The sequence below is a fragment of the Poecilia reticulata genome, chromosome 8, assembly GCF_904066995.2.
Source record: "Poecilia reticulata chromosome 8, P_reticulata-male-v2, whole genome shotgun sequence".
Classification (NCBI taxonomy): domain Eukaryota; kingdom Metazoa; phylum Chordata; class Actinopteri; order Cyprinodontiformes; family Poeciliidae; genus Poecilia; species Poecilia reticulata.
In genome coordinates, this window is record NC_088837.1 from 23,804,087 (window position 1) to 23,830,253 (window position 26,167).

The 26,167-nt window shown below is 39.1% G+C and overlaps 3 protein-coding genes across 5 annotated transcripts; all 3 read left to right on the top strand.

Annotated features, from left to right (window-relative positions):
- Positions 1-1,322: 1,322 nt before the first annotated feature.
- Positions 1,323-4,856, top strand: ccndx (cyclin Dx). Its single transcript, XM_008416570.3, has 4 exons — positions 1,323-2,185; positions 2,362-2,577; positions 3,447-3,752; positions 3,998-4,856. Exons 1-4 carry the CDS (start codon positions 1,958-1,960, stop codon positions 4,145-4,147), a joined length of 900 nt encoding a protein of 299 aa, XP_008414792.3. The 5' UTR covers positions 1,323-1,957; the 3' UTR covers positions 4,148-4,856.
- Positions 4,857-5,301: 445 nt separating this feature from the next.
- On the top strand, positions 5,302-13,114 carry nucb1 (nucleobindin 1). Of its 2 annotated transcripts, none has more exons than XM_008416418.3 (13): positions 5,302-5,413; positions 6,720-6,843; positions 6,924-7,031; positions 7,982-8,114; positions 8,693-8,796; positions 8,871-9,056; positions 9,142-9,232; positions 9,887-9,945; positions 10,032-10,124; positions 10,204-10,293; positions 11,732-11,902; positions 11,989-12,106; positions 12,761-13,114. In XM_008416418.3, exons 1-13 carry the CDS (start codon positions 5,409-5,411, stop codon positions 12,832-12,834), a joined length of 1,356 nt encoding a protein of 451 aa, XP_008414640.2. In that variant the 5' UTR covers positions 5,302-5,408; the 3' UTR covers positions 12,835-13,114. The 2 variants fall into 2 exon arrangements, with proteins under 2 accessions (XP_008414640.2, XP_008414641.2); XM_008416419.3 differs by lacking the exon at positions 5,302-5,413 and adding an exon at positions 5,475-5,616.
- Positions 13,115-13,872: 758 nt separating this feature from the next.
- On the top strand, positions 13,873-25,683 carry LOC103468983 (uncharacterized). 2 transcript variants are annotated; one of them, XM_017306380.2, is made up of 11 exons: positions 13,873-14,238; positions 16,520-16,567; positions 16,651-16,776; positions 16,853-16,921; positions 17,011-17,061; positions 18,271-18,315; positions 18,531-18,605; positions 18,687-18,746; positions 20,080-20,127; positions 20,203-24,296; positions 24,386-25,683. In XM_017306380.2, the coding sequence occupies exons 1-10, from the start codon at positions 14,011-14,013 to the stop codon at positions 22,420-22,422; spliced, it is 2,970 nt and encodes a 989-aa protein (XP_017161869.2). In that variant the 5' UTR covers positions 13,873-14,010; the 3' UTR covers positions 22,423-24,296; positions 24,386-25,683. The 2 variants fall into 2 exon arrangements, with proteins under 2 accessions (XP_017161869.2, XP_017161870.2); XM_017306381.2 differs by lacking the exon at positions 13,873-14,238 and adding an exon at positions 15,232-15,593.
- Positions 25,684-26,167: the final 484 nt, after the last annotated feature.

Genomic DNA, 26,167 nt, shown 5'->3' on the forward strand with positions numbered 1-26,167 from the left:
ACGCTGATGGACTACAGATGAAAATGACGAACTCTTGATGCACATTTCTTTTGAAATAATAAAAACAAAGTGGACCAAGATCAGCGCTTTGAGGAACACCTCAAGTGTTTTACATTTATGAAACAAAGTAGTTGCAGGTTCTCTAAAAGTGTTAGTTTTTTATAATTTTCATCTCTTTTTTATTTGCTTTATTTGCTTTAGGGTGGAATAATTTGGACCGTAGAGGTTAAACTGTCTTTCGTTGCATTTGTTTTCTGTTGGATAAGTTTCACAGCTTTCCAGTCTGACACTAAAACTGACCTTTTTTTGGGAATATCTGAGGCATCCATCAACCCCTCCAGCGTTTGACGTGCTTTTCTTCTCCCTCACGTTGTAAACAAACACCCACCACCTTTTGTCATCCATGCCCATTGTCAGAGTCTGGAGATGACCTTTTCTTTGCTTTTCCTTCCTTCTCTCTTTCACCGTCGACGACAAGCTGTTGCTCGCTCCCTGCGGTCACTCCCTCTCTTGTCTGCTCCTCTTCGCTCCTCCCCTCGCTCTCCGTCTTCTTCTCCCCACCTGTTGAGCAGACCGTATTGTTTCTTCCTATTATATTCTGTCGCTCATGAGGCTCCACGCCTCCTTTCCGTCACTCCCTCCGTTTTTCTCCCTGCTGGTATAAAACTCTGGGAGAGAAGTGAGGAGTGATGAAGAGTTGTCACATCTTTCCAAACTTCTAGCTTTCCAAATTTCTTTCTTTTCGTCTTGGAAGTGTTTCCGCAGCAGATGGACCAGGCGAAGCTTCCTGTGTCTCTTTGGTGTGAGGAGTCAGAGGAGGATCAGGGTGAACCTCAAGGTAAATTGATCATTTATCATTTATTGTTTATCAATTATCACGATAAATTTCTTATGATGAAACTTCTGAGTGATTGTTGTCACAATAAACCCCAAAGTTACCACTTTGCAATAAGGCTTCCCTTATAGATGATATAGTAATTAATCTCTAAACACTTTATAAATCATTAATAACTGCTTTTATTAATATATTAAGGCTAAATCTACAGGTTTCTTGCCAAATAGTGAGCCAAGTATCCATTTATATATTTTATCTAAAGTTGCTATACTAAACATTTCAGATTACGTCATAAGCATAATAAGTATTTGTAAACATACATTTTTAGCAAATAATCTGATTCTCACCCTTAATTGATGCAGTTATTACTGATTTATAAAGTGTTTATAGCATAAACTATTTATTAGCTATCTGTAAAGTTGTAACTTTTATTAGAATATAGTCTCCTTCTGACCCTTAATTAATCCATAATAAATAGTTATTAATGATTTATAAAGTGTTGGCACTGATAACATATCTATAAACAATTCATTAGCCTTAATTATGTTCAACTAAATGTCTATCTTAAACTACACATTTTGCTTGTTTACATGATATTAAGATTGGAGCTAAATATTTAGTTAGCAAGTTAAATATCTAGTTAGTATAAACTAAATATTCACCTTGCTAACTAAATGCATATTTGATAGCTAAACATTTAGGTTGTAGCACATTTTTAGCTTGAAGCTAATTATCTAGCCTCATATTGCCTCCGTATATTAACTAAATATTTAGTTTATAAACTAAACATGTAACTTGCTAACAGAATGTTTAGTATATGAACTAAATATTTAACTTGTTAATGAAATGTTTAAATAGAATCTAAATATATAGTTCTCTAACTCAATATTTAGTGTGCTTACTAAATATTAGCTTGCTAATTAAATATTTAGCTTAATAACTAAATATTTAGTTCATTAACTATATATTTGGCATGAACTTCATGTGAAAATATGACTTTGAAAAATGAGCCTACATTGTTTTCTTTTATGACGGATTAAATAACCCAAATTATCGCTGTTTATTTTTGGCTGTGACTTTACAACTGGCTCCCTTATTTATTGCTACGTAACATAAAATATCATGATAAAACTTAAACTTCATGTCGGCCATTTTTTCCTGCCTGGAGGCCAGAGCAGCAGCAGGGGCTCGCCTCAGCTCCGAGCCCGCTGGGACCCCTCCGTGTCGGGGCATCGAGTGATCCAGAGGCTGCTCCACCTGGAGGGGCGCTACATGCCCTCCATGCTCTACGTCACGCTCATCCAGCGGGATCCGCAGCGCCGGGAGGAGATCGCCAAGTGGGCCCTGGAGGTGGGAAACTCTCTGATGGCCCCACTTCCTAACTATAGTCATGGTTCAAATAGAGAGTTTTTACGAAGTGGATTAGAGCCACTGGGGGAAACAATAATTCTGACTTTAATCTGATTTTTTTTTTTTCCGTGGTTTTTGCTTCCTGTGACTGAAATGCTTATCTTTCTCCTGTGCAGGTTTGCTGTGACTGTGGATGTGACGAAGCCGTCTTCCCGCTGTCTGTCTCCCTGATGGACAGGTACCTGTCTGCCTACCTGTCCCTGCCTGTCTCACCGTTCTGCCTGGCTGCAGGATGCATCCTGATCGCCTCAAAGCTCACAGAGTGTGAAACCGTCACTGCTGACGCCCTCTGCACAGCGGCCGAGTTCAGCTTCCAGCCTTCAGACCTGAGGGTGGGTGGATGGATGGATGGATGGATGGATGGATGGATGGATGGATGTTTTTTTTTTAAATACAAAATACAATAAAATTTCGTTTTATTGGTTGGTTGGTTAGTTGGATGTTTTATTTAATGATTGGTTGGATGTTTTATTGGTTGGATGTTTTACTGGTCGGTTGGTTGGATGGTTGGATGTTTTATTGGTTGGTTGGTTGGTTGGTTGGATGGATGGATGTTTTATTGGTTGGTTGGTTGGATGGTTGGATGTTTTATTGGTTGGATGTTTTACTGGTCAGTTGGTTGGTTGGATGTTTTACTGGTCAGTTGGTTGGTTGGTTGGTTGGTTGGTTGGTTGGTTGGTTGGTTGGTTGGATGTTTTATTGGTTGATTGGTTGGTTGGTTGGTTGGTTGGATGTTTTATTGGTTGGTTGGATGGTTGGATGTTTTATTGGTTGGATGTTTTACTGGTCAGTTGGTTGGTTGGTTGGTTGGTTGGTTGGTTGGATGTTTTATTGGTTGGTTGGGTGTTTTATTGGTTGGCTGGTTGGATGTTTTATTCGTTTATTGACTCGCTGGTTCTAATTGGTCCATCAGGAGATGGAGCATGTTGTCCTTGATGCCCTGCGCTGGTTGGTTGGTTGGCTGGATGTTTTATTGGTTGGTTGGTTGGTTGGTTGGATGTTTTATTGGTTGGCTGGTTGGATGTTTTATTCGTTTATTGACTCGCTGGTTCTGATTGGTCCATCAGGAGATGGAGCATGTCGTCCTTGATGCCCTGCGCTGGTTGGTTGGTTGGATGTTTTATTGGTTGGTTGATTGGTTGGTTGGATGGTTGGATGTTTTATTGGTTTATTGACTCGCTGATTCTGATTGGTCCATCAGGAAATGGAGCGCGTCGTCCTCGCTGCGCTGCGCTGGGACTCGGCAGCAGTGACTCCTCAGGACTTCCTGCCACATTTTCTCTCCTCCATGGAGGAACGAGGAGAGTCTGAGCTGCTTTCCATGCTGAGGCGGCACAGCGACACCCTGGCCGCCCTCTGCGTCTGTGACTCCCGTTTTCTGGGAGCCCCTCCCTCACTTATTGCTGCAGCGTCCCTGAACTGTGCACTGCGAGGGCTGGGCAGCAAGGAGTCGCCTCAGCGGGCCGCCATGAGCGAGACGCTAGCCGAGCTGTGCCAGACGGATCCGGTAAGAACTCCTTACACCACAGGTGTGATCCTGCACTAAAATGTTTGGTGGGTGTAATATTAAGTATTTTAATGTAATTTTTTATTATTTATTTTTAAAGTGACATTTTTGTTTGCTTGTTGGTTTGGAAAGTATTTTTTTATTTAGTTTGTTGCTAAAATAATTTTTTTTGTTTGTTTCCAAAGTAATGCTTTTGTGTTGGTTGGGTTTTAAAATGACCTTTTTTTGTGTGTTTTCCCCTCCAGGCGGTGTTGCAGTGCTACAGCGAGATGATCGAGTTTTCCCTCAGGCAGCGGCTGCAGAGCGGACTGCAGCCCGGTCCCACTGAGAAGGACGAGGAGGTGGAGAACGAAAGGCCCGGGACGCCGACCGACATGAGAGAGATTGATTTCTAAACATTTAATCAAGCAAACCGTTTAAATCCATCAGTGAAACTGATATAAATCCATTATGAGCTTAACATGTGCTAATTTAACTTCCTAATTTATTTTATGTCTTATTTATTTGTGAGCAATGCACTATGTGCCATGTATGTTATGTTATGTGCCAGTTATGTATGTTAATTTAATTGTATGCATTGGTGTTGATTTGATGTTTCATATTTATGTCTTTATTTATAATCATGTGCAATTGTTCACTCTTATTTGGTGTTAATTTATTATGATTTGCCATAACTTTATGCTTTTGAAAAATAGAAGAAAATGGCAATAAATATATTTTTAAGACATTGAACAAGGGGATGAAAATTACTCTTGATATAAAGGGTATGGAACTGAAATAATATTGGAATATTCTAATAAAAATATAAAAATAGACTGTCTCTATTCCCTCTCAAGGAGATGTTTCAGAGCATCTAACATTTTTAATAAAAATTTTAGAAGCTCAGGTGGCAAAATTACAAGCAGCAAGTTAAAGATAAATGAAGGCATGCATCTTCAAAAATACTAAAAAAAGAAAAATAATAACAGACTGTACCATAAAAACACATTTACATTGCAAGAAAAAATAATGTTGGATTGTTATTAAAACAACATACTCAGATCAAAATAAATGTACAAATGAGTAGAATAATAATAAAAATACATGTACAACATTTGTGCATAGAAAAATAGCAACAAATTAATGACAATAAATTAAAATAAGACCGCAAGTAACAGCAGGGCTGTTACCCGAATAATCTGTTTCAGTGTGTTATTTATCTATATGATGATTTATGACACTAACATGTAACAGTTACGCTGTTGTCTTTATTTTGTTTACCTTCAAGACAGTAAACTTGTTTGGATGTAATTTAAATTAAATACTCAACTGCTTTCCATACATCTTTTGGGAGAAAATAGTGATGCTTTCGCGTGATGATGACATCCTCGTATTTCTAAACCTCAGTATTTTTCTCAACCAGATAACCTAGTTTTGACAAAACTAAAGCATAAATATCGGATTATTTAATCATATAATAAATTTTACGTTGATAAAATGTCTATTTATCTATAACAAAGCAAATAATTACAAAGATTATTGATACTAACATCATAGAGAAGAGCTGAGATCTTTATTTCCGTGTGTACTTGAAGACAGCACGTTAAAACTGTGCTGCATTCGCGTGACGTGCTTCATATCCGGGCAAAAACAGATTCGAGGATTTTAAAACTACACATGCGGTAAGAAATTAGGCTTTTAGTGTATTATGCAACGATACAAAACATGTTTTTAATTGTGGTTATAATTTAGATTAAAGTTCCAGTTACATTTGGATTTTTAAAGAAGAAGGGGGAAGCTAAATTGGGGCTACGTGGGTTGACTTTGCTAGACTTTTCTACATCTTCCTGCTACTACTAGCACTGGCTGTTCCTCTTGTGAAATTGTAAGGAAAATCCTTTTAAAATGAGATAGAAAATAGACATGGATGATATATTTCCGACTATTTTAGTCGACCAGTACAGCAGAAACATTCGCGTTTGTTTTACTTGACGCCCCATTTTTACATCCGTGTTCTGGCTTTAGCTATTTAGCTTAACCGTTAAAAACAAACATCTCAAACGATATTTTAACGACTGTACACCCCGTTTACAATAGTCCTATAGCTTAGATTTAGTTTCTCCCGACAGCTTGAAGGTGAATAAATCATAACATTTTATAGGAGTAAATGTTTTTAGAAAAGGCTTAATATAATTTAACACTTAAAACGACATGTATCCTTCACAATTAACCTGAAAAAGTAAAATTGTTAGAGGGACAGATGCATGTGTGAATACATAAACTAACTAAAAAAGGGTAAATAATTAACTGAAGAATGAAAACAGTATTCTCTCCAGCCTCATAGGACATAATCTGATAAATAATAAGCAAAACTTATTGATATATAATTGGATAATTGTATGCAACTTTTATTTATTTTTTAAATCATTTTGTTATAACTGTCACCTTGTTGTGACTGTATAATTCTGCTAAGTTGTGAAAAGATTGATGTCCTGCAGCTCCCTACCTGAAACAACCAATCAGAGCCAGGAGGCGGGTCTTAGTGCTGTCAGTCATCCTCGTGTATTCCACTAAGTGTGCTAGTGGTAGAGAAACAACTTAATCTTACATAAAAACTGTTTATCCACTGTGATTGATGGCTATACTAACTAGCTTTAGCATTCAAGACTGAGCCACAAGAGATTGTGATTGACAGCGATAAGACCCGCCTCCTGGCTCTGATTGGTTGTTTCTAGTTGGCACTAGGAGAAAGCAGAGGAGCTCCATTTTTTCTGTTTACCTGCCTCATAGTCACGACGCGGTGACAGTTTCAACAAATATTGTTTTATAAACATCCCAGCCTGGCAAAGAAATTAAAAAACACAACACCCAAAGAACACCAGTAAAACACGGTGATGGCAGCATGATGACCTGGAGCTTAGGTTTTTTTTCAGCATGAATTGTGACCCAAACTTTCAGGTGTTTGCTGTATTGTTGTTCTCTTTGCAGGAGGATGAACTTGAAACCTGCCTGGCTGCTGCTTCTGTTAATCTCTGCAGCGGTTTGGTCCGTCCCCATCGACCGAAATGAAGCTGAGCAGGACCAGAAGCAGGAGGCGCAGGAGGAGAACATGGTGAGGCGCGGGGAAATGTCCTAATGTGAGCTTCCACTCTCTGTTCTGCTGGTTGTAGCCGCAGCTGTCATGCATTTCAGGACACGGGTCTGTACTACGACCGGTATCTCAGGGAGGTGATCGAGGTTTTGGAGACTGACCCGCACTTCAGAGAGAAACTGCAGACAGCAAACACCGAGGACATCAAGGTTACTCTCTACATGGTTCTGGGCTGTAAAACTGTTTCAAAATTGTTATGCAAATATTTATAATTTGGTGTCAACTTGAGCTGGAACGATTAATCAAATTAATGATGGTGAATCGATTATAGGAGTGCCACAATAACAAATTTAGCTGGGTGATGAATGATCCAATAAGTTATCAAGGTAAACAATAATATTGTTTGGAGACAATTTTCAAGTAATTTAATGACATGATAATGCAAGAAAACTTTGTCAAAGATCAATAAAGTAATAAAACTTATAATGAACATTTAACACTGGAACTGGAAGACATTTTAATTATCCAAAATAAATAAACAAAGCAAAAGAAAAAGAAATTGTCCTGAAACCTGAAAACTTTTATCACCCAGTTTTTGGTAGAAAACTGCTTAAATTGCTTATTGAGACAAACCTAATCAATTATTGAAATATTCACATCCTTTTGAATTTTCCACTTTTTGTCAAATTAGCACCAGAAACGTTACATTGTTTTCACATTTAAAAAAGGAATTGAATTGTTTATTTGCATCTTTTAATGTATTTTTAAATTATATAAGTGGTTAAATGAAAAATCTGCAAAATGTGCCAATTTTTTTTAAATTTGATTAATCGGTTAATCGTCAGAATAATCAGTTTTTAGTTGCAGAGATTTCCAAACAGACATTATTCCATAAGTCTCAGTCTGTTTCTAAACCAAACTTACCGTTTTTCTTGCCAGCCTTATTATGTTAAAGAGCTTTTTATAATTGAATTGTCAATTTTTAAGGCTTTTTTTTAATCTAAGAAACTTTATCTGCTTAATGTTAAAACCCAATAAGGACCGGGTGAACTTTCTTCAGAACCCAGGAATGAAAAACTAACATTTTCATTCCACCTTGACTCCATTTGAAGCCGTCAAAGCGTTGCTGCTGAACTGTTGTTTCGTGCTCTGCCTGCAGAACGGGCGGCTCAGTAAGGAGCTGGACCTGGTCGGCCATCACGTCCGGACCCGGCTGGACGAGCTGAAGCGGCAGGAAGTTTCTCGCCTCAGGATGCTGCTGAAGGCCAAACTGGACAGCGCCAACACACAGAGTGAGACGATTTACTGCTTACTTATTATCCCACATATTTAGGGCCGTTTATCCACTTGGCAGCAAATTCATGCAGCATTTTGGGGAAATTGTAGTCGACGACTTTACAGAAGAGCTGTGGATTCAACACGTTGGAATGATGCAGCTTTTTATGAACTGTGTGAATCTGTGAGCTGCACAATGTCTGAGAAAAACCCCCAAAAACAAACCATCATCCTCAAACCACTTCCTGTCGTCTCCTTTGTTGTTTCCACCAGTAGTAACATCCGGCTGATCATGTGATGTGATGTGAGAAAAGTTTTTCGGTACTCCTGAAAATTCACCTTATCTTGGCGCAAAAAACCTTTTTATCGCAAAAATTTAGTTTGTTTTTTAAATTGCCGTGTTTCCGTTACGCAAATTTATTTTTGTTGTTTACATTTGTGTAATTTTACGGTCAATGGAAACGCAGCTGCTGTTAATAGCAGATCAGAAACAAAGAGGGGACGATATGAACACTTTGCCTCGTTAGTCCACTAAGAACTGAGTTGGTTTTAGTAGAGATGTGCGTTCAGCTTCTGATTGGTTGGTACGGCTCAGGTCTGCAGATGGATCACGCCTCGTTGCTGAAGCAGTTTGAACACCTGGACCCACACAACCAAAACACCTTCGAGGCCAAAGACCTGGAGCTGCTCATCTCCACCGTAAGAAGCTGCAGCAGTGACTTCACGCTTTCTCCGTTTCTCACGTCTGACCTCTCACCTCTCGCCTCATCCAGGCCACCAAGGACTTGGAGAACTACGACGCGGAGAGGCACGAGGAGTTCAAGCGCTACGAGATGCTGAAGGAGCACGAGAGGCGGGAGTACCTGAAGGGCCTGGACCAGGAGAAGAGGGAGAAGGAGGAGAAACGGCTGCAGGAGCTGAAGGAGAAACACCAGCAGCATCCTAAAGTCAACGCTCCGGTGAGCGGCGGAAACAAACGCCGTCTTCAGCCGTTTGTTTCCACGGCGATGACGGGATGTTGACGCTGATGTTTCTGACGATCAGGGCAGCGTCGCTCAGCTCCGGGAGGTTTGGGAGGAAACGGATGGGCTGGATCCTAAAGAGTTCAACCCCAAAACTTTCTTCAAGCTACACGGTAGCTTAAACCTTTTAACTTCTATTTGTTTTTTTTCTTTAAAAAAATTCATTTTTATTAATTTATTTATGATTTTACTTTTACTTTTAGTGCCAAAACTTTTTATTGAAAAATACGAGTTCTTTTGAAATTAACTTTTACTCTTTTACGTTTTTTGCTTTTTTCCAGATAAAAAAAATATTTTATTTATTTTTATTTATGACTTTAACTTTTATTTTACTGCAAAAACTTTTTGTTGAAAAACATTCGTTTTTTTCAAAGTTCACGTTTAAATTATGTTTTCTTCTTTTCTTCCTATTTAAGAATATAAAAATATAAATTTTTTATTAATTTATTTTATTTCTACTTATTTTTTAATTAATTTATTGTTTTGTTGAAGTTTCTCAAAATACATCGATTCGGCCAAAAGAAAAAAAAAAACTGATCCAAGGGCAAAAACGTTTGATTGAAAAACATGAAATATTTCAAATTTAACTTCTATTCTTTTTATTTTATTTAAAAATGTATATTTTTTTAAAATAATTTTTTTTTTATTGCAGTTTTTCGTTTAAAAAAAAAACATTTTTAAATATAATTTTTTCTTCTATTTTTCTGCTTAATGCGGATAAATCCAGTCTGATATAATCGGTTTCTATCTCCGCTCTGCCTCACTAGACGCAAACGAAGACGGAGTTTTAGATGAGCAGGAATTAGAGGCTCTTTTCACCAAAGAGGTTTGAAATCCTTCAGTTTTTTCTTGCAGTTTTAAAAACCACATGTTTAAAAAATGCACCTGCTGCTCACGTCTTTCAACATGTAGCTGGAGAAAGTCTACGACCCGAAGAACGAGGAAGACGACATGATGGAGATGGAGGAAGAGAGGCTGCGGATGAGGGAGCATGTCATGAAAAATGTCCGTCTCTTTCTTCTGCTTTGCTTTTCCCGGTTTTCCCTCGTTTTGCTTTCATTAATCGTCTGCTTGTGTTTAACAGGTGGATTTAAATAAAGATCGACTCGTCAGCCTGGAGGAGTTCCTCAAATCCACGGAGAAGAAGGAGTTCAGTAATCCCAAAGACTGGGAGGTAACGATGCATTAGAGTGTGGAGAAGTTAAAATAATCAACTCAAACTTGTTGCTTTTATGAATACAGTTAGGTATAAATTCTCTTCTTTCCTCCCAAAATGATAAGATATGCACAAAAATATAGATATTAGAAGCAGGTGATATTTTCTTAAAAACTTAAAGCAAGATTTTGTAGTATTTATTGTAGTACTTTATTAAAGAGACAATAAAAAGTATTTACAACTTCTTTTCAGTTTTTTTTAGGCAACTGCGGTCAAAAATATTGTCCATTTAATTAGATTTTCATATTTATTGACATTCTAGCAGGGAAAAAAGTATAAATAACAATTTTGACAGCCTGCACTGCAAAAACTAAATCTGGCCAAATGTGTTTTGGTCTAGTTTCTAGTGCAAATATCTCAGCAAACTTTAAATAAAGAAAATTATTCAGAAGTAATTTTTTAGCAAGTTATAAGATCTTCTTTCAAGCGAATAATTTCTTAGTGGAAAACTACATGTTTCATTTTCAGATAAATTCACTGTGAAAAAGACAATTTGCCCATGTTATGTGTGAAATAACATGGGAATAATGTCCATCCATCCATTTTCTTTACACCCTTTTCCCTTGGTGGGGTCGGGAGGTGCTGCTGCCTCTCCAGCTAACGTTCCGGGTGAGAGGTGGGGTCACCCTGGACAGGTCGCCAGTCTGTCACAGGGCAACACAGAGACACACAGGACACAAAATCATGCACACACACACTCACACCTAGGGGCAATTTGGAGAGGCCAATTAACCTGACAGTCATGTTTTTGGACTGTGGAGGAAACCGGAGTACCTGGAGAAAACCCACCATGCACAGGGAGAACATGGAGACTCCATGCAGAAAGACCGGGGCCGGGAATCGAACCCAGAACCTTCTTGCTGCAAGGCAACAGCTCTACCAACTGCGCCACTTTTGCAGCCCAGGAATGTCTCCCCATGTAAAACAGTGGATTAATCCCTTCTAGAGTTTTACAGGATCCCGGACGAGCCCCCACATTTTTTAAAACATCATTGAGACACAGAATTGAGATAGAAATTAACATTATTGCTAGGCTAGCTGCGTCACATTTTTCTGGATGATAAATTGCCCCAGACGTTATCACAATAAATGATAATATTGTTGTTTTGAGTCCATTTTCGAGCTATATAATAACGCAAGAACATTTCTTGAAGCGCAATAAATTTAAAATTCTAACAAACATTTAAACACTGGAACTGGAAGAGATTTTGATATCCAAAATAAATCAACAAAACAACAGAAACAACAAATAAATGAATTCTGAGGTCTCTGAAAACAAAAGGGCTGGCTGAAATCAAGGCACCAGAATGAAAGAGAAAACGGTAAACCATGTAAATGAAAATAGTTTGATTTGTACCAAGTATTTTATATTTACTGTTTCCTTGGTTTTTCACAGACACTGGACGCTAAACCGCTGTACACCGAGGAAGAGCTGCAGCGATTCGAAGCCGAGCTGAGGGACAAAGAGCAGGAGCTGAAGAGGAAAGCGGAGACTCTTCGTCAGGAGCAGGAGCTGCTGAGGGAGAGAGGCAAAGCCCTGGAGGCGCAGAAAAGAGAGTATCAACAGGTAAATGTTGAGGAAAAGCTAAAGAACTCGAATGGGAGTCAAGAATCTGTTAATAATTCAAAACGTTTATTTTTTTCTGCTTCCAGGCCGTTTTAGAAATGTCCCAGAGACAGAAACAGCAGCAGGAAACCGGCAACGAGCAGCAGCCGCCTGCCGGTCCGAACGGACAGCTGCAGTTTGAGCCACAAACACACAAACCTGAAGGTGCCTTTCCGATAACGATGTGCCCAAATCTCTGTCTATATTCTGCTAATGTCGAAAAAACCCCACACAATTCAGCTATTGTGGATATTTAATCATTTTGTTCATGTGATAAATCATTAAAAACTATGATATGTTCATGCTAAAGCTCATCATCTATCAGCCAGTCAGGGTTGACGTCGGCGTCTTACTTAGGCGTAGCGGCTGCGTATGCGGCGTTCTGGGGAAATCGTAGTCGGCCATTTTACAGAAGAGCTGTGAAATGACACACCGCTTTTTATGAACTGTGCAATGCTGGGAGCTCCACTTTAAGAAAAAACAACAAAACCATCGTCCTCCTCTCGCTTCCTGTCGTCTTCTTTGTCGTTTCCTCCAGTAGTAGCATCCGCTGGTTGATCATGTGACTCATTTAATTTGAAAAAAGTGTTTCCTTTGCAGTTTTGCAGAATAAAATGTTGATACGGCTGAAAAAATGACCTCATCCCAGCGCAATACGTTTTTTTAGAAATTTCTATTTTTCTATCAAGCAAATTTATTTTCGTAATTTTAATTTGCGCCTTTCTATGGTCGATGGAAGCGCAGTTTGTGTTCCAGCTGATTTGGTTTGTTCTGTCGCTGTTGGATCTCATTAACTGATTCTCCTCCTCCTCCTCGCAGAGATCAAGGCTCCTGCTGAAGCCCAAAACCACCTGCCTGCAGAACCTCCTCAAAATCTCCCCATCCACACCTAGAGCGGCGCCCACAGTCGACCTCACGGCTCATACACACACCTACAGGCACAGGCGCTTGAGTGAATTTGGAAATAAATAAGTTACATGTTTATGAATTGAGACAACCCGTAACATGTCGTGCTGTGTGTTCATCTCTGTGGTCTATATTAGATTAAGGATTTAAAACACACCAGATTTTAGTGCATGTATGTTCAGGTTTCTTCGGTTTCTGTGAAGTTATTATTTCATGCAATGTTGTCTGTGTGATATCAGAAATAAATCTTTAATTTTAAAACCTCCAGATTGGATTTGTTGTGCTCAGATTGTGTGAAAGAACTGTTTTATTTTATTATTTAAAGATTAAGCAAAACCTGAAATACAGCAGGATTGCCATTTCTTTGACATGCATATTTCAGAAAATAACTGTATTTTGTATTTAACCTTAAAAACAAAACAAAAAAATCCAAAAAGTAGCATTTCATTTTGTAAGATTAGCCTTTTAATTAAAATAACGTCACATTTGTGTCTCCGGTAATCCTCAAATTTTACTTGATTTGAATCAAAATTAAATTTAAAATGTTTTTTTAAAAATTTTTCACAACCGTCTGCATTCTTTGTCTTCATTTTGTCATTATTTGCGAATACAAATCAAGATTAAGCAAAAAACAAAACACGTTTCCACGTTGAAATTTCGCATTTGTGCGTATTCCTCAGATGTATTTAATTTTAATTAAAATAACGTCACATTTGTGTCTCCGGTAATCCTCAAATTTTGCTTGATTTGAATCAAAATTAAATTTAAAATGTTTTATTTTCACAACCGTCTGCATTCTTTGTCTTCTTTTTGTCATTATTTGCGAATACAAATCAAGATTAAGCAAAAAAAAAAAAAAAAAAACGTTTCCACGTTGAAACGTAGCATTAATTTGTGCGCATTCCTCAGATGTATTTATATTTAATATTCCAGCTTTTACGTTTCATTTTAGGATATTAAAAACGGATATTTAGCGAATAATTTCGTTTTAATATCCTGGGGGGGAAAAAAAGGAAAATCGCACTTCCCGGGCAGACAGGAAGTGGAAGCATCAGATCCAACAGAGCGCTTCCTTGTTGCTAGCAGAAGTAAATAAAAAAAAAAAAAGGGGGGGAAGTTGCAGCTGAAAACAATCGTGGATTTTTACCAGTTATCTGGAAAAAATGCCCCGTGGAAGCGAAATCCCTGAAGGCATCAGGTCGACAGCTGTCGATCTGCACAAAGCTGGGAAGGGCTACAAGTTCATTTCAAAGACTTTAGAGATTCCTCCTTCCACGGTGAGGAGCATTATCGTTAAGTGGAAACGGTTTAACACCGTGGCCACGCTGCCACGCAGTGGGAGACCCTCGAAGGGGAATCCTAGAAGGAAACGGAAAGAAAAGCTGGATGAGGTGAGGAGGATTCAAGGGGAAAGTGGAGCTTTTATTTTAGCTGCTCTGATCTTCCAGACAAAGGAAATCACTGCGGTTAAAGAGGCTCTCGGTGTTCATCTCTGTCTAGTCGGGGCTTTCCCACACATTTTACGCCCCTTAGGCCAAAAATTAGCTTGTGATTTTGCTCAACACAGATTAAAGGTTGGATATTTCATATTTCTTCACTATGAAATGGGTTAATTTTGAGATGTTTTGCAGGAAGGACAGTAAATAATAGCGATCGTCCGTCATCCATTCATCCACATCTGTCATCCAGCTACGTCTTCCCAGCAACCATTCATTTACTTCTTCCTAGAAACAAATATTTGAAAAACTATCCATCCATCCATCCGTCTTTCTGTTCAGTAAAATCTGCAAATAACCCACCTGGAACCTTCCAATAATAATCCTGCTTTTACATGTCAAATTGCTGCCATATTTAATGTTTAACCAGAATTTGGGTACAAGATTTAAAATTTTGCCTGAAAAGTCCTCTTAAATGTTCAAGTTGAATATGGGCGCTGTTCATAAAAACCGTAGGAATAAATGGAAGAGGATTATGACAAAACAAATAGATCAGACTTTAATCTCAGGATAATGTCTTTAATTGCAGAAAACGGCCACGTACAAAAAAAATTATTTAAATCCGAAAAGTCAGTTTTCCTCTTAAAGTGACACTTTTGAGAAAAAGTGGGAATTGTGATGCTTGTCTTGGTTTGCCCTATAACGGGTACATTAACAATATTTCCTGCTTGTTTGTGGGAAGCGTTCGACTCGGGTGTGACGTCATTCCTGCTTGGAGTTCCGCTATCAGAGGGAACTTGAACGCACCACCGGGGTTTCTCTTTTTTTATGTATATATATGTTTATTTTTACTTCTAGTTTAATTTTAGAAAATAAACTTGATTTGAAAGGTTTTATGTGTACAAAAAAAAAATTATTAAAAAACCTGGCGTAATAAACGGTGTAAATTCGCACTTCCGTTCTAGACCGGAAGTTAAGAAAAAACAAACAAACGGACCATAGCGCTTCGTTTTGCTAACAAAAACAGTAAAATAAAAATGGTTAATTTAAATAATAGCTGATTTTTAATTTTTTTTTAACTACATTTAAGGGAAATGCCTCGCGGGAACGAGATTCCGGTCCGTGTCAGGTTGGAAATAGTTGCGCTGCACAACGCCGGGAAGGGCTATAAATTAATTTCAAAGACTTTACAGATCCCTCATTCCACAGTTAGAAACATTGTGATCAAATGGAAACGGTTCAATACGGTAGCCACGCTGTCGCGGAAAAGAAAGTATGAAGAGAGGACAAACTGGGAAATCGTGGATGAGGTGAGCAGAAGGATTCACACAGAAAACTGGATATTTTTATTCACTCTGACTGCAAAACAAAGGGGAATAACAGAAACTCTTATTACATTTTCTGCTCCTTTATATAATATTGTGACTTCTTGTTATGATTTCTTGCCTTCTAGGTTAGTGTTTATTGTTTTTCAAGCAGCAGGCAGATATCTTTGCTCAAAATAATTTACACAGCACCAACCATAGTTGAAAATATGAGCAGAAACCTTTTAGAGATGAATTAGTGGTTGGATTATTTTGTGTTGAACCGTTGATTTAATCACACAATGAAAGACCCAGTGATTGAATTCTGGTGATTTTGACAGAAGCAACCACATTTTTTATTTTAAAAATCTCCGTATTTCAAACTCTTAACAAGTTGAAGGCCCACAGGATCACAGATCCTCTGCTGTGCTTAACTAGAAAGGCATTTTCACATTCTCCCTTTTGTTTCAAACTAAACTCGGAAAACAATTTAAATTCTCTTTTTAAAAAATATTTAAGTCTGACTTCTTTCTGTCAAAATTTAGACTTTTTGTGAGACTTTTTCTCTCAGAAAAACAGTCAAAATTTTGACCAGTTTTGTTTTTAGAATTTTGAGAGAAAATTTTAATTCTTTGATCAGAATTCTGACCTTTTTTACGCAAAATTCTGACATTTTTTGTGAAAGAATTTATTGTTTTCAGTGGCCCTAATTTTCTTCCATAATTAGTGGATTATGTTAGCACACCAATAAAATATTAACAAAATATTTTGTTAATATTTTGGATGATTTCCTCCATTAAAGAAATGTGTTCTGATTTAATTAACAATTTTCTCCTGTTTTTTTATGTGAGATATTAAAGCTACAGTTAAATAAACCTTCCAGTAGAAAATGCATCAGAAATAACTTGTGATTCGGTCTTTTCGTCCCTCAGGCTGATCCTGCTGGACCTGCTAGTGAAAAAGATGGCGACCCTGATAAGGTAAAGTCAAAACATGCGCATGAAAAAATTTGGTTTGCTTGAGAGTTGAGAGTAATTCGTTCTGTTGCCATGTTGAAACGCAGCCGGATCTCCTCAGCAAGGTGCTGCTTGCAGCCGGAAACACCGACTCCAACTCCACTGAATCCAAACCTTCAAAGGAAGAGCTGGAGTCATCCGGACCAACTCTCCTCGGCGGAGATAAAGAAATGGTAAAATATGTTTATAAGCACCTTATTAAAGTTTAAAAAGGAAGATTAGTTACTGTGTTTTCCTTTTAAACCCCAGAGAGACTTGAACAGCAGCTGTGAAGAGGGCGACAACACGGGACGGTCCGACTCCGACGAAGATCCGATGGTGTGAAAACTAAATCAAAACGGATTTGTTACAGACATTCAACCCATTGCTTCTCGGTTCTTATAGGATGTCTTCTCTCTGACTTTTAGTCCAGTTTCCTGTTTGCCAGATCAACAGGGGAAGCAGAGGACCAGGAAAGGGTAAAATACATTTATGTAAATAATCACAAAACATTCAAAGCCGTTGTTTTCCCGCATTTCTGTTTGTGTTTGGAACCACGAGCTTCAGTGTGTTGTTACTGGGACACAAACTGGTGCATCATTGTGACGTAACGGAAAAATGAGACGTGGTTTTTACGAAATAAAAATCTAAAAAGTGTGGCGTGCATTTGTATTCAGCCCCTTTTTGCTGCAGCAGGAGTCCCACCTGTGTGTAGTTTAATCTCAGTGAAATGCAGCTGTGCTTTTGAGAGAACAAACGCATCAGAGAGGTTAGGGAGGAAGATGTGGAGGAGTTTAAACTTTGAACATGTCACAGATCTCTGAGAGGACGAACCGACTGCAGATCAACCTGGACATGAGAGGAGCAACCAAGAGGCCTGAGGTAACTCTGGCGGTGGGAAGAAAGAACAGCTGCTCACATCAGTGGATGAGAAGATGAAAACCACTTCATAGGACTGACAGCTAACAGACAATGCTCACCATAAAACATGATGGCCGCCTCATTTATGGTTTGATGTTTCAGTTGGGACAGAAAAGCTGATCAGAACGAAGTAATTTATGGGAAATTGGGTTAAAAAATCCAGTTTGACTCGACAAAAGTAGCAGGAAAACGAAGCTAAGCACAGCTAACAGCTACAATAGAAGGATTTAGATCTAATCATTCTTATTTAAAATGGCCTAGTCAAAGGCCAGACATAAATCATCTGGTAAAAATTGAAAACCACTTTTTACAAATTGTTTTGGAAAGAAGAAAAGGCAAAAACTTTAGTCCTTGTTTGTGCAAAGGTGACGACAAAAGGTGGTTTTACAAAATGGCGACTCGGGTCTGAATACAAATGCTTGGCAACTTTTAGCTTTTGTTTGATTTGTAATTAGGCAATATTTATTATTTCTGATGACTAATAAGATTTTGTAAAAATGGCACATTCTGTGCTTTACATCATAAAAACACAAAAACAAAAGTAACAAAACAATGTGCAGTCACCAATTTAGATTTTGTTGATTTCCAACATCAAAATCATCAATACACATCAAATATGTTGTTCAATATTAAATTTATTATGGTTAAGAATAAGGTAAACTTTTGGGTTTTTAGCTCTGATTTAAAGGAAATCAGTGTTTCCGCAGTTTTGCAGTGTTCTGGAAGTTTATTCTCATGTTAAATCACAACGTTCTGCTGTCTCTCAGGTTGATCATCCTGGACGAGCTTGTGACACAGACGATCCAGATGAGGTAACAATTAATTATCATTAATATAATGTTAGTAATAATAATTACAAAATCATCCAGATTCAATTCAGAATCCAGATTCTAACTCTTCTGACTCCAAATCTCTAAATTTGGATTTAATGTTGAGTTTCTGGCTGTTTTACATTTTAAAAAGTTTATTTTTTAATTTTGTGAAAGAAAATATGGAAAAAAAATCCAACATTTTGTTTGTTTTTAAGACCCAGAAGGATGAAAGCACTGTTGAAGAAGACGGCGACACAGAACCGTCGGATACAGACGAAGAAGATCCGCTGGTATGAAGTGTATATTTATGACAGATTTACAGAGATGACCGCATTGAGATCATCGCGACGTTTCTTCTTTCTGACATTTAGGCCAGTTATCTTTTTGGAAGAGCGAGAGAAGGGACAGAAGAACATCCACAACATGAAAAGGTACGGACATGGGGGAAAGAAAGTCAAACACGAAATATTACCAGTTATTTCTGGCCTAATTTTTTGTGTAAATATCTTAGTACTTTCAAAATAAGACAAAACTGACTAACATGTAACTTCTCAGCAAGATACTGGAGCTAAGTAAATAATTCCTTAAAATTAATGAAAAAGTTTCAAATGTTTTGTGATAAGTTTAATAATCTGCCAATGGAGCTATTATTTCTTTATCGATATAAAGGAATTATTGACATAAAACAAGTTTCTACATCTTGCTAAATATTACTTATAAGTTAGTTTTGTATAATTTCAAGTGTACTTAGATATTGGCACTAGAAACTAGACCAAAAATACTTCAGTAAGGTTTTGTGTTTTTACAGTGCACCGTGATCCAGGGAATAAAAATGATCTTCAAAACAAAAACACGCCACAGATTCTACGTGAGGTTGTTGTTGAGTGACGTTTAGCAACAATTAGGTGTTTTCTGTCTGATTTTATCTGTATCCCGATAGTCAGACTGAGGTCTGAGGAAGGAATCACAGATAGGGAGGAGGAGTCTCGTCATTTTTCATCAGTTTGATTCACTTTTTGCCCAAGAATAAAAAAACCAAGTGGGATTTTATATTTGAGGGAAAGAAAGATGAGGTCACTGCTAGGACACGTAGCTTATGCAGGGAGAGAACAGAGACATGCGACTGCTAGCTCAATCAGGTAAGAAAATTCTTTATTTTACTGATACTATCTGAAAGCGTTTCTTTTCTTTGTGTCTGAGCTAAATGAAGGAAAGTATTTAACTCTTTTAAGCTACATTATCATATGGCAGTTAAATACTTTTAAGTCTAAAATTGACTGATTATGTGGAGAAATGTGAGACCTACACAATCATAAAATAGTTTGGTGACTCAGAGAAAGAGAAATTGTAGTGACATCTGCCTGAATACTGACTGAACCGGAGTGTTTCGTGTTACACTTTTGGTGACAAATGGTCATTCGTCGCTGTGGTGAATTACAACCTGTTGGTTCGGGTTTCCAAATGTCAGACATGGAAACACATGTACCCGATATAAACTAAAAGGCCCAACAAAGATGTTGAGGAAACATTTAAAAAGTTGTTAAAGTATCTCCTTACTTGTCTTCAAGATGCAAATAACCTGTCAAACAGTGGATTGTTTCCCAGATTGACAAAAATTGTCTTTAATGTAGAAACTGTTGCTCTTTTGACATAAGATTTAAATAATTATAGGACCTTGTCAGTGTTTTATTAGGTCTTTGTATAATGATTTCTTGTTCCAATTAGAACTGCTGCCTTTTTATGTCCATTTTTTCTATTTTACAGCGTAAAAATTTAGCTTCATGTGACGACACGCCAGAAGACGATCCCATGGTTTGTTTCTCCTATATGCATTTTCATTTGACATCGTCCCGTTTACCTTCTAATTTCCTCTCCTTAACATTTCAGGAGCAGATTTTTGACTCAAACTTTGACGATGAGAAGAAGATTTACGCCGGTTCTTCAGTCAGTGTGAGAGCGCTCCTCCTCCTCCTCCTGGCCTTCATCCTGAAGCACGACTTGTCAAAAGCAGCCACCAAAGACCTCCTGGCCCTCCTCAACCTCATGGTGCCTGGATGCATTCCCAGCTCTCTGCAGTTCATAAAGAAACATTTGACTGACATTGACAAGAAGACGGAGATCCACTTGTACTGTCCCAGGTGTGAAAACTACCTGGGTGTAGAGCCTGGGACCGAGTGCGGAGTGTGTCAGCAGCGCTTGAGCAAAAAGAGTCTGCTTGAAAAGGCAAACTACTTCCTGGTGTTGCCTCTAGAAAACCAACTGAGGAAGGTCCTGAAACGCCTTCACTCAAAGCTGGGGAAGCATTTTACGAAGGACGATTACGTTTCTGACGTCAACACCGGTGGTGAATATAAGCACAAAGAGCAGGAGGGCAGTATTACACTTACCTTCACATGTGACAGCTCTCCTCTTCTCAACTCATCCAAGTTTTCAGTCTGGCCCATCCTGTGCACGATCAACGAACTTCCGTATGTGGAACGGTGTAAGAATGTCCTGCTGCACACGTTGTGGTTCGGCAAAGGAAAGCCGCTGCTTCAATGTTTCTTTACGCCGTTCATTAACGAGCTTCATAAACTCTCTCACGAGGGCTTCACTTGGGAAGACGAGAGCGGGTTAGAGCTTAACACCAGCGTGTTGGCGAAAATCTGCGTGTGCGATTCAGTGGTGAGGTCAGCGGTGCAGAACTTTCAGCCGTTCAGTTCGGAGTTTGGTTGCGGGTTCTGCTACCACAAAGGAGAGCTGGTTCAGAAGGGCCGTGGTTACACCAGAGTCTATCCGGTTCAGGTGGACGGATGTGACCTGCGGCACATGGCTGAGACGGAGCAGCTGGCTATCGTAGTGATCGAGAATGGGTATCCACAAGGTCAAATGGGTGTTAAAGGTCACAGTCCGCTGCTTCTGCTGCCTTCGTTTGATGTCGTCAAGGGTTTTATCCCAGATTACATGCACTGTGTTTGTCTTGGAGTTGTTCCTGAGTTTGTCAATCTTTGGTTGGATCCTCTTTATGGCAGAAAGCGCTTCCACCTTTCACCTCAGACTTTGAAGAACCTGGACAAAGCTTTGTCTGCCATCCAACCCCCAGATGAGATCAGACAAAGACCTCGACGCCTCAGTGAGAGGATGCATTGGGAGGCATCCGAGTGGCGAGCGTTTGCTCTTCTCTACTCTCCTGTAATTCTGAGGAAGGTTTTACCAAACCTGTACTACAAACACTGGATGCTTCTCATCTCATCACTTCACATCCTCCTCTCCCAGTTTGCCACCCAGGAGGACATCAGCTGTGCGGAGCTGTGCCTTGTTCAGTTCGTCTCCCAGGTACCGTCTCTGTACGGACTTGAGCATTGCTCATTTAACTGCCACTTGCTGATGCATCTCACGGACTGTGCCCGTAACTGGGGACTACTGTGGGCCAACTCCGCCTTCGTCTTTCAGGGTGTGCACAGCCGACTCCTGCAGATGTACTCCAGGGCTCAGTCTGCGCCATCCAACATCTTCAAGCAGATAGTTTCCTATGATGAGATTATCATGAAAGGAAGCGATGTTCTGAAGGATGCCGGTACAGAAATCACAGACCTGTTTTCTTCCATGACAAGCTGTGGTATTCTTACCAAGTCATCCAGCTGCATCAGTGAAGATGTGTTTACTTTGGGATGCGGCTCTCAGAGATCTCTAACTGTGAGAGAACTTGCTGCATTGCAGAGCAAAGATACACGACCCGTTACCGAATACGCATGTTTTGTCTACAGAGACATGCTGGTCACCACTTTGGACTACAGCATCTCTTGCAAAAGGAACAACTCAGTCATAGAAACGACCAGCGGCTTTGTTCTTGTAGAGTCCGTGGTGGTTGACGAGAGGCATTGCAGCTGCGAGAGATCGTCCGATTGCTCCTGCAGAGAACTGGTTGCTTTCTGCAGAAAGTTGCTTCCCTCAAACTCCCAACCAACAATCCAGAATGAGCAGATCAACAGAAACATTGCAGAGTTCCTCGTAAGAGTGAGGAGTTCAGATGAACTGTGTGCAGTGACATGTCAGGACATTGTTTCGAAATGTTTTGTGATGGAGCAGAAGGGTCGGCTATATGTCATAAGAATGCCAGTGTTATAAATGTTCTTTTGTCTTGTCATGCAGTTTGTTGTGTCTTCACGTTCACACAGGAGTTGTGTGATAAGCTTATTTTCTGTGACATGATTAAGTATTTAGTAAATTCAACCATCCTGCATTTTTAGCAGTGTTGGCTTGTTGACATGGTGAGTTCAAGATGCTCTACCAGAAAGAAGTACATTTCAGTACATGGCTTTGACCTTTCTAAGGCGTTTTATCTGCCTCTGTTCCATTGGCCAATCAGCAGAAGGCACCAATTCCCGGAGTGCTGTCCTGGTCTCCAGGCTCCTTCTACTGACTGTTCATGGAAAACTTCTTAGAAATAGCATTATAATGAATTTTATGGATTCTGTGCCTTCAGCATACTCATAACACGGCTCTAGTAAGTGTAATCAGTTCTGTCACTGAAACGTTTTCCATTCAATCACTGTATTTGTGAAGAAAAAATATCTAAAGAATCAGGACCAAAGATCAAATTTGAACATTAAATCAGTTTCCACCAAAGGTACATAACCAAGGTTTCTTACTGAGAGACTGTGTGGAAAAGCTAACTGGCACCTTACGCTGCTCACCCTGATGGCATTGAAGCAACGATATGCAACACCTGTCTGAAAAGGTCAAGGAACTTAAGTCGTCCAGTACCTTTATAGACAGTATGCTGAAGTCTATAGTGTCTGATCCGGTGATTGTTGCCACCCAGTTGTGATGAAAGTTTAACCATCGCAAGAGTGAGATCAGTAAAAACCTTTGTGCGACTTGTTGGTTCAAACAACCCTGCAGACTTTGTTGACTTATTCGTATCCTTGGATGAGGTCTTTGATGAGCTGAAAACAATGAGTGTTTTCAAGGAGTGACAAAAGATGTTCAGCACAAGCTGCTAAGAGCGGATGCTACCGGATGTCAGAAAGTTGGTTTGTAGCTATCCAAGCTAATGAGACCGCCAGGATCTTGTATGTGCTGAGAAATATTGACGCTCACCTTGAAGTCAAAGAGTTTGACCTCCAGTTTGGTGTCAAGTGTAAAGTGGTCAGAAAGGCAGTCAGCTGAACTAAGTCTGAGTGCATAGTTCTCAACTGGAAGAAGATTGAGCACTCCTACCGCGTTGGGGCGGAGTCTACCTCAAGGAGAGAAGTTCAGCCATGTTAAGGTCTTGTTGACAAGTAATGATAGGATGGAGCAAGAGATAGACTTAGACATACTGGTACTGCTCCAGTCTGTCACAGAGATCCAGAATATGTATCATAATTGAATTTGGAGAAGAGCCCTGCTCCTGTTTGGTTGGAGTACATCTGAATTGACTCCATTTGGAGGTTTTTCTGGACATGTCCTACTAGGAGGAAGCTGCAGGGCAGAACAAGAGTTTGGTTGAGGGTCCGTATGTCCCTTTTGACCTGGGAACCCCTTGGGATACTCCAGAATGAGTTTGAGAGCAGCACCGGAACCTCAGTGACCCAATCTCAGATAAATATAAGGCAGAGTATGAGTTAAACGACTGAACACCCAATGGTGTGGAGTGAGAGTGGCATACACTGCTATGAACAAGATCTAAGCTGATTATGCTGCAAACCACTTCTAACACACCAACAGTGAGATTTCTTACCTGAGGAATGGCCATTGTTTTCCCCGGATCACTCAAACGTACCAGCATTTCTATTGACATCCTTGCAGAAAGGGAATTCACTCATTGGATGGACTTAAAGAGAACTAAAATGACACGTCTGGCTTTGTGAGGATGATGCCTTCCAGTTTATTCTCTGGCTGTTTCATAAAATCCCAGCTCCCATCAGCATGCTCTGCCGGGAGATACAGAAAGACACTGATGTAGTCTTGATCAAACGTACCCTTCAGAGCTTCTCAAGCCATCTGGCGTCATTAAGGTAAGATCAAGTTCGGTTTGTTTTTGTCAGTACTGCCATCCTAAAATAAATGCATGAAGTAACAGTGTTTTTGTGTTGTCTGCCCTCAGGTTCTCATCACAACAGCAGCAGGAGGAAAAACAGGCTTTTTGACTAGATGTATACCACAATTCTGGTTAATACCAAAGACGCTTCTTTTTGTCTGACCACTAGCAGTCTTGTTTGGACAGAAACACTTAGGACAGTGATCCTCAACCCTGGTCCTCACGCCCCCTTGCTCTGCATGTTTTAGATGAGCCTCTATTCCAGAACAGCTGATTGAAATGATTGCATGACCATCAAGTGCTGCAGGAGCCTGTTAATCACCCAGAGATACAATTCAGGTGTGTGGCAGAAGGGAAATACCTAAGACATGCAGGACTGGGGGGCGCTGAGGACCAGGGTTGAGAAACACTGACTTAGGACATGAATTCAAGAGGTGCTGCTTTGGATCCAGTTCTACAAAGAAACAATCTCTGAGATTTTCAACATCCTCACTAACTTTTCATGTCGGCAGCTGAAGCTGAGAGATTTCTCAAAGAATAAAGACGGTCCTTTGACTTGCACCAAGCCTGGAGTGTCTCATCAATAGGACGATTATTGATCACCTTGCTGCTTTCAAAGAGAGACAGGCACCCGTTGCTCACTCTCTCACAAGTGTTAAATGATCACTGTACCATATGTATGTACCTATGTAAGTATGGTGCATGTTTCAGTTTTCCTTTTCTTAAGGAACTTGTAAAAAGATAGTAAAATATATCATGATATCATATTCCAGTGTTTTAATGTTTACATACTTCAATCTTTGTTTTTATTGTACTTTTATCAATCAGATGCTGCTTTTAACTCCACGTTACCTTGTTCATTACATTTGTGATGTTTTTTTTATTATTTTTACGAACATTTGATGGCTGCCCTTTTTATAACTAATGTTCCTGTTAAAATGAAATCTGTGTGAATTTCATTGTGGTTGTTTTGACCTGGGATCATCTTGTTCTTCTGTTTGCGGTTTTATATGTAAAAACAACAACAAAAAGAAAACACTAACTGACGGTGTTAAGCTATTTCAGTTTTGATCTTGTTACAGTAAGATGTTGTGTGGTTGTATGCTTCTTAAATATCAAAATTATGTTGCATTTTTAGTGTATTGTGAAACATTTGTGTACTTTATATTAACTTCAATTTAACTTTAATGATGTTTACAATGTTTTCAGTGAAGAACTGTAAATATATTCTTGTTTTAAACCCAATTTTGCCCTATTCTTTAATAAAGGTGACAGGGTATGTTAAAGCCATCTGGTAAAACAGCTTCACTTAAGTTTACATTTCGAAATGGTTTGGGTGTTTTCAATAAACAATTTACAGAATATGTATCCATCCATTGTTTACAGCCTCCTAACTATTGATGACACATCGGAGGCAGACGGATTAGGTCACTGATTACAGGACAAACTATTACCACCACGACATGATATGCAAAAATATGTGTTCTTGGTTAATTTCAGCAATTCCCTGGTCAAATTTGTACAAAAATTTGTTGTAACACCTCCCAGTTTGAACCTCTGGTACTTTTACCAGAGGTAAATTCACCAGTTTACCAGTAAATGTACCTGTAGAGGCACCAGTTTACCTGTACAGGTACATTTACCTCTGAACAAACCACTCCCTGTTCTAGTGCCCTTCATTGGCCGTAGCGCTGCCAGCTCCTCCATCATCTCAAAGTCTTTCATTAATCCACGCACAAAATAACTGGAGAAGATATTTGCAAATCTAATACGGTCTCAGGCACACCTGATGTAACCTGTCAAGAGCTTTGTCAGATGCATTAGATGCACTTGAGATAGAATGTGTTA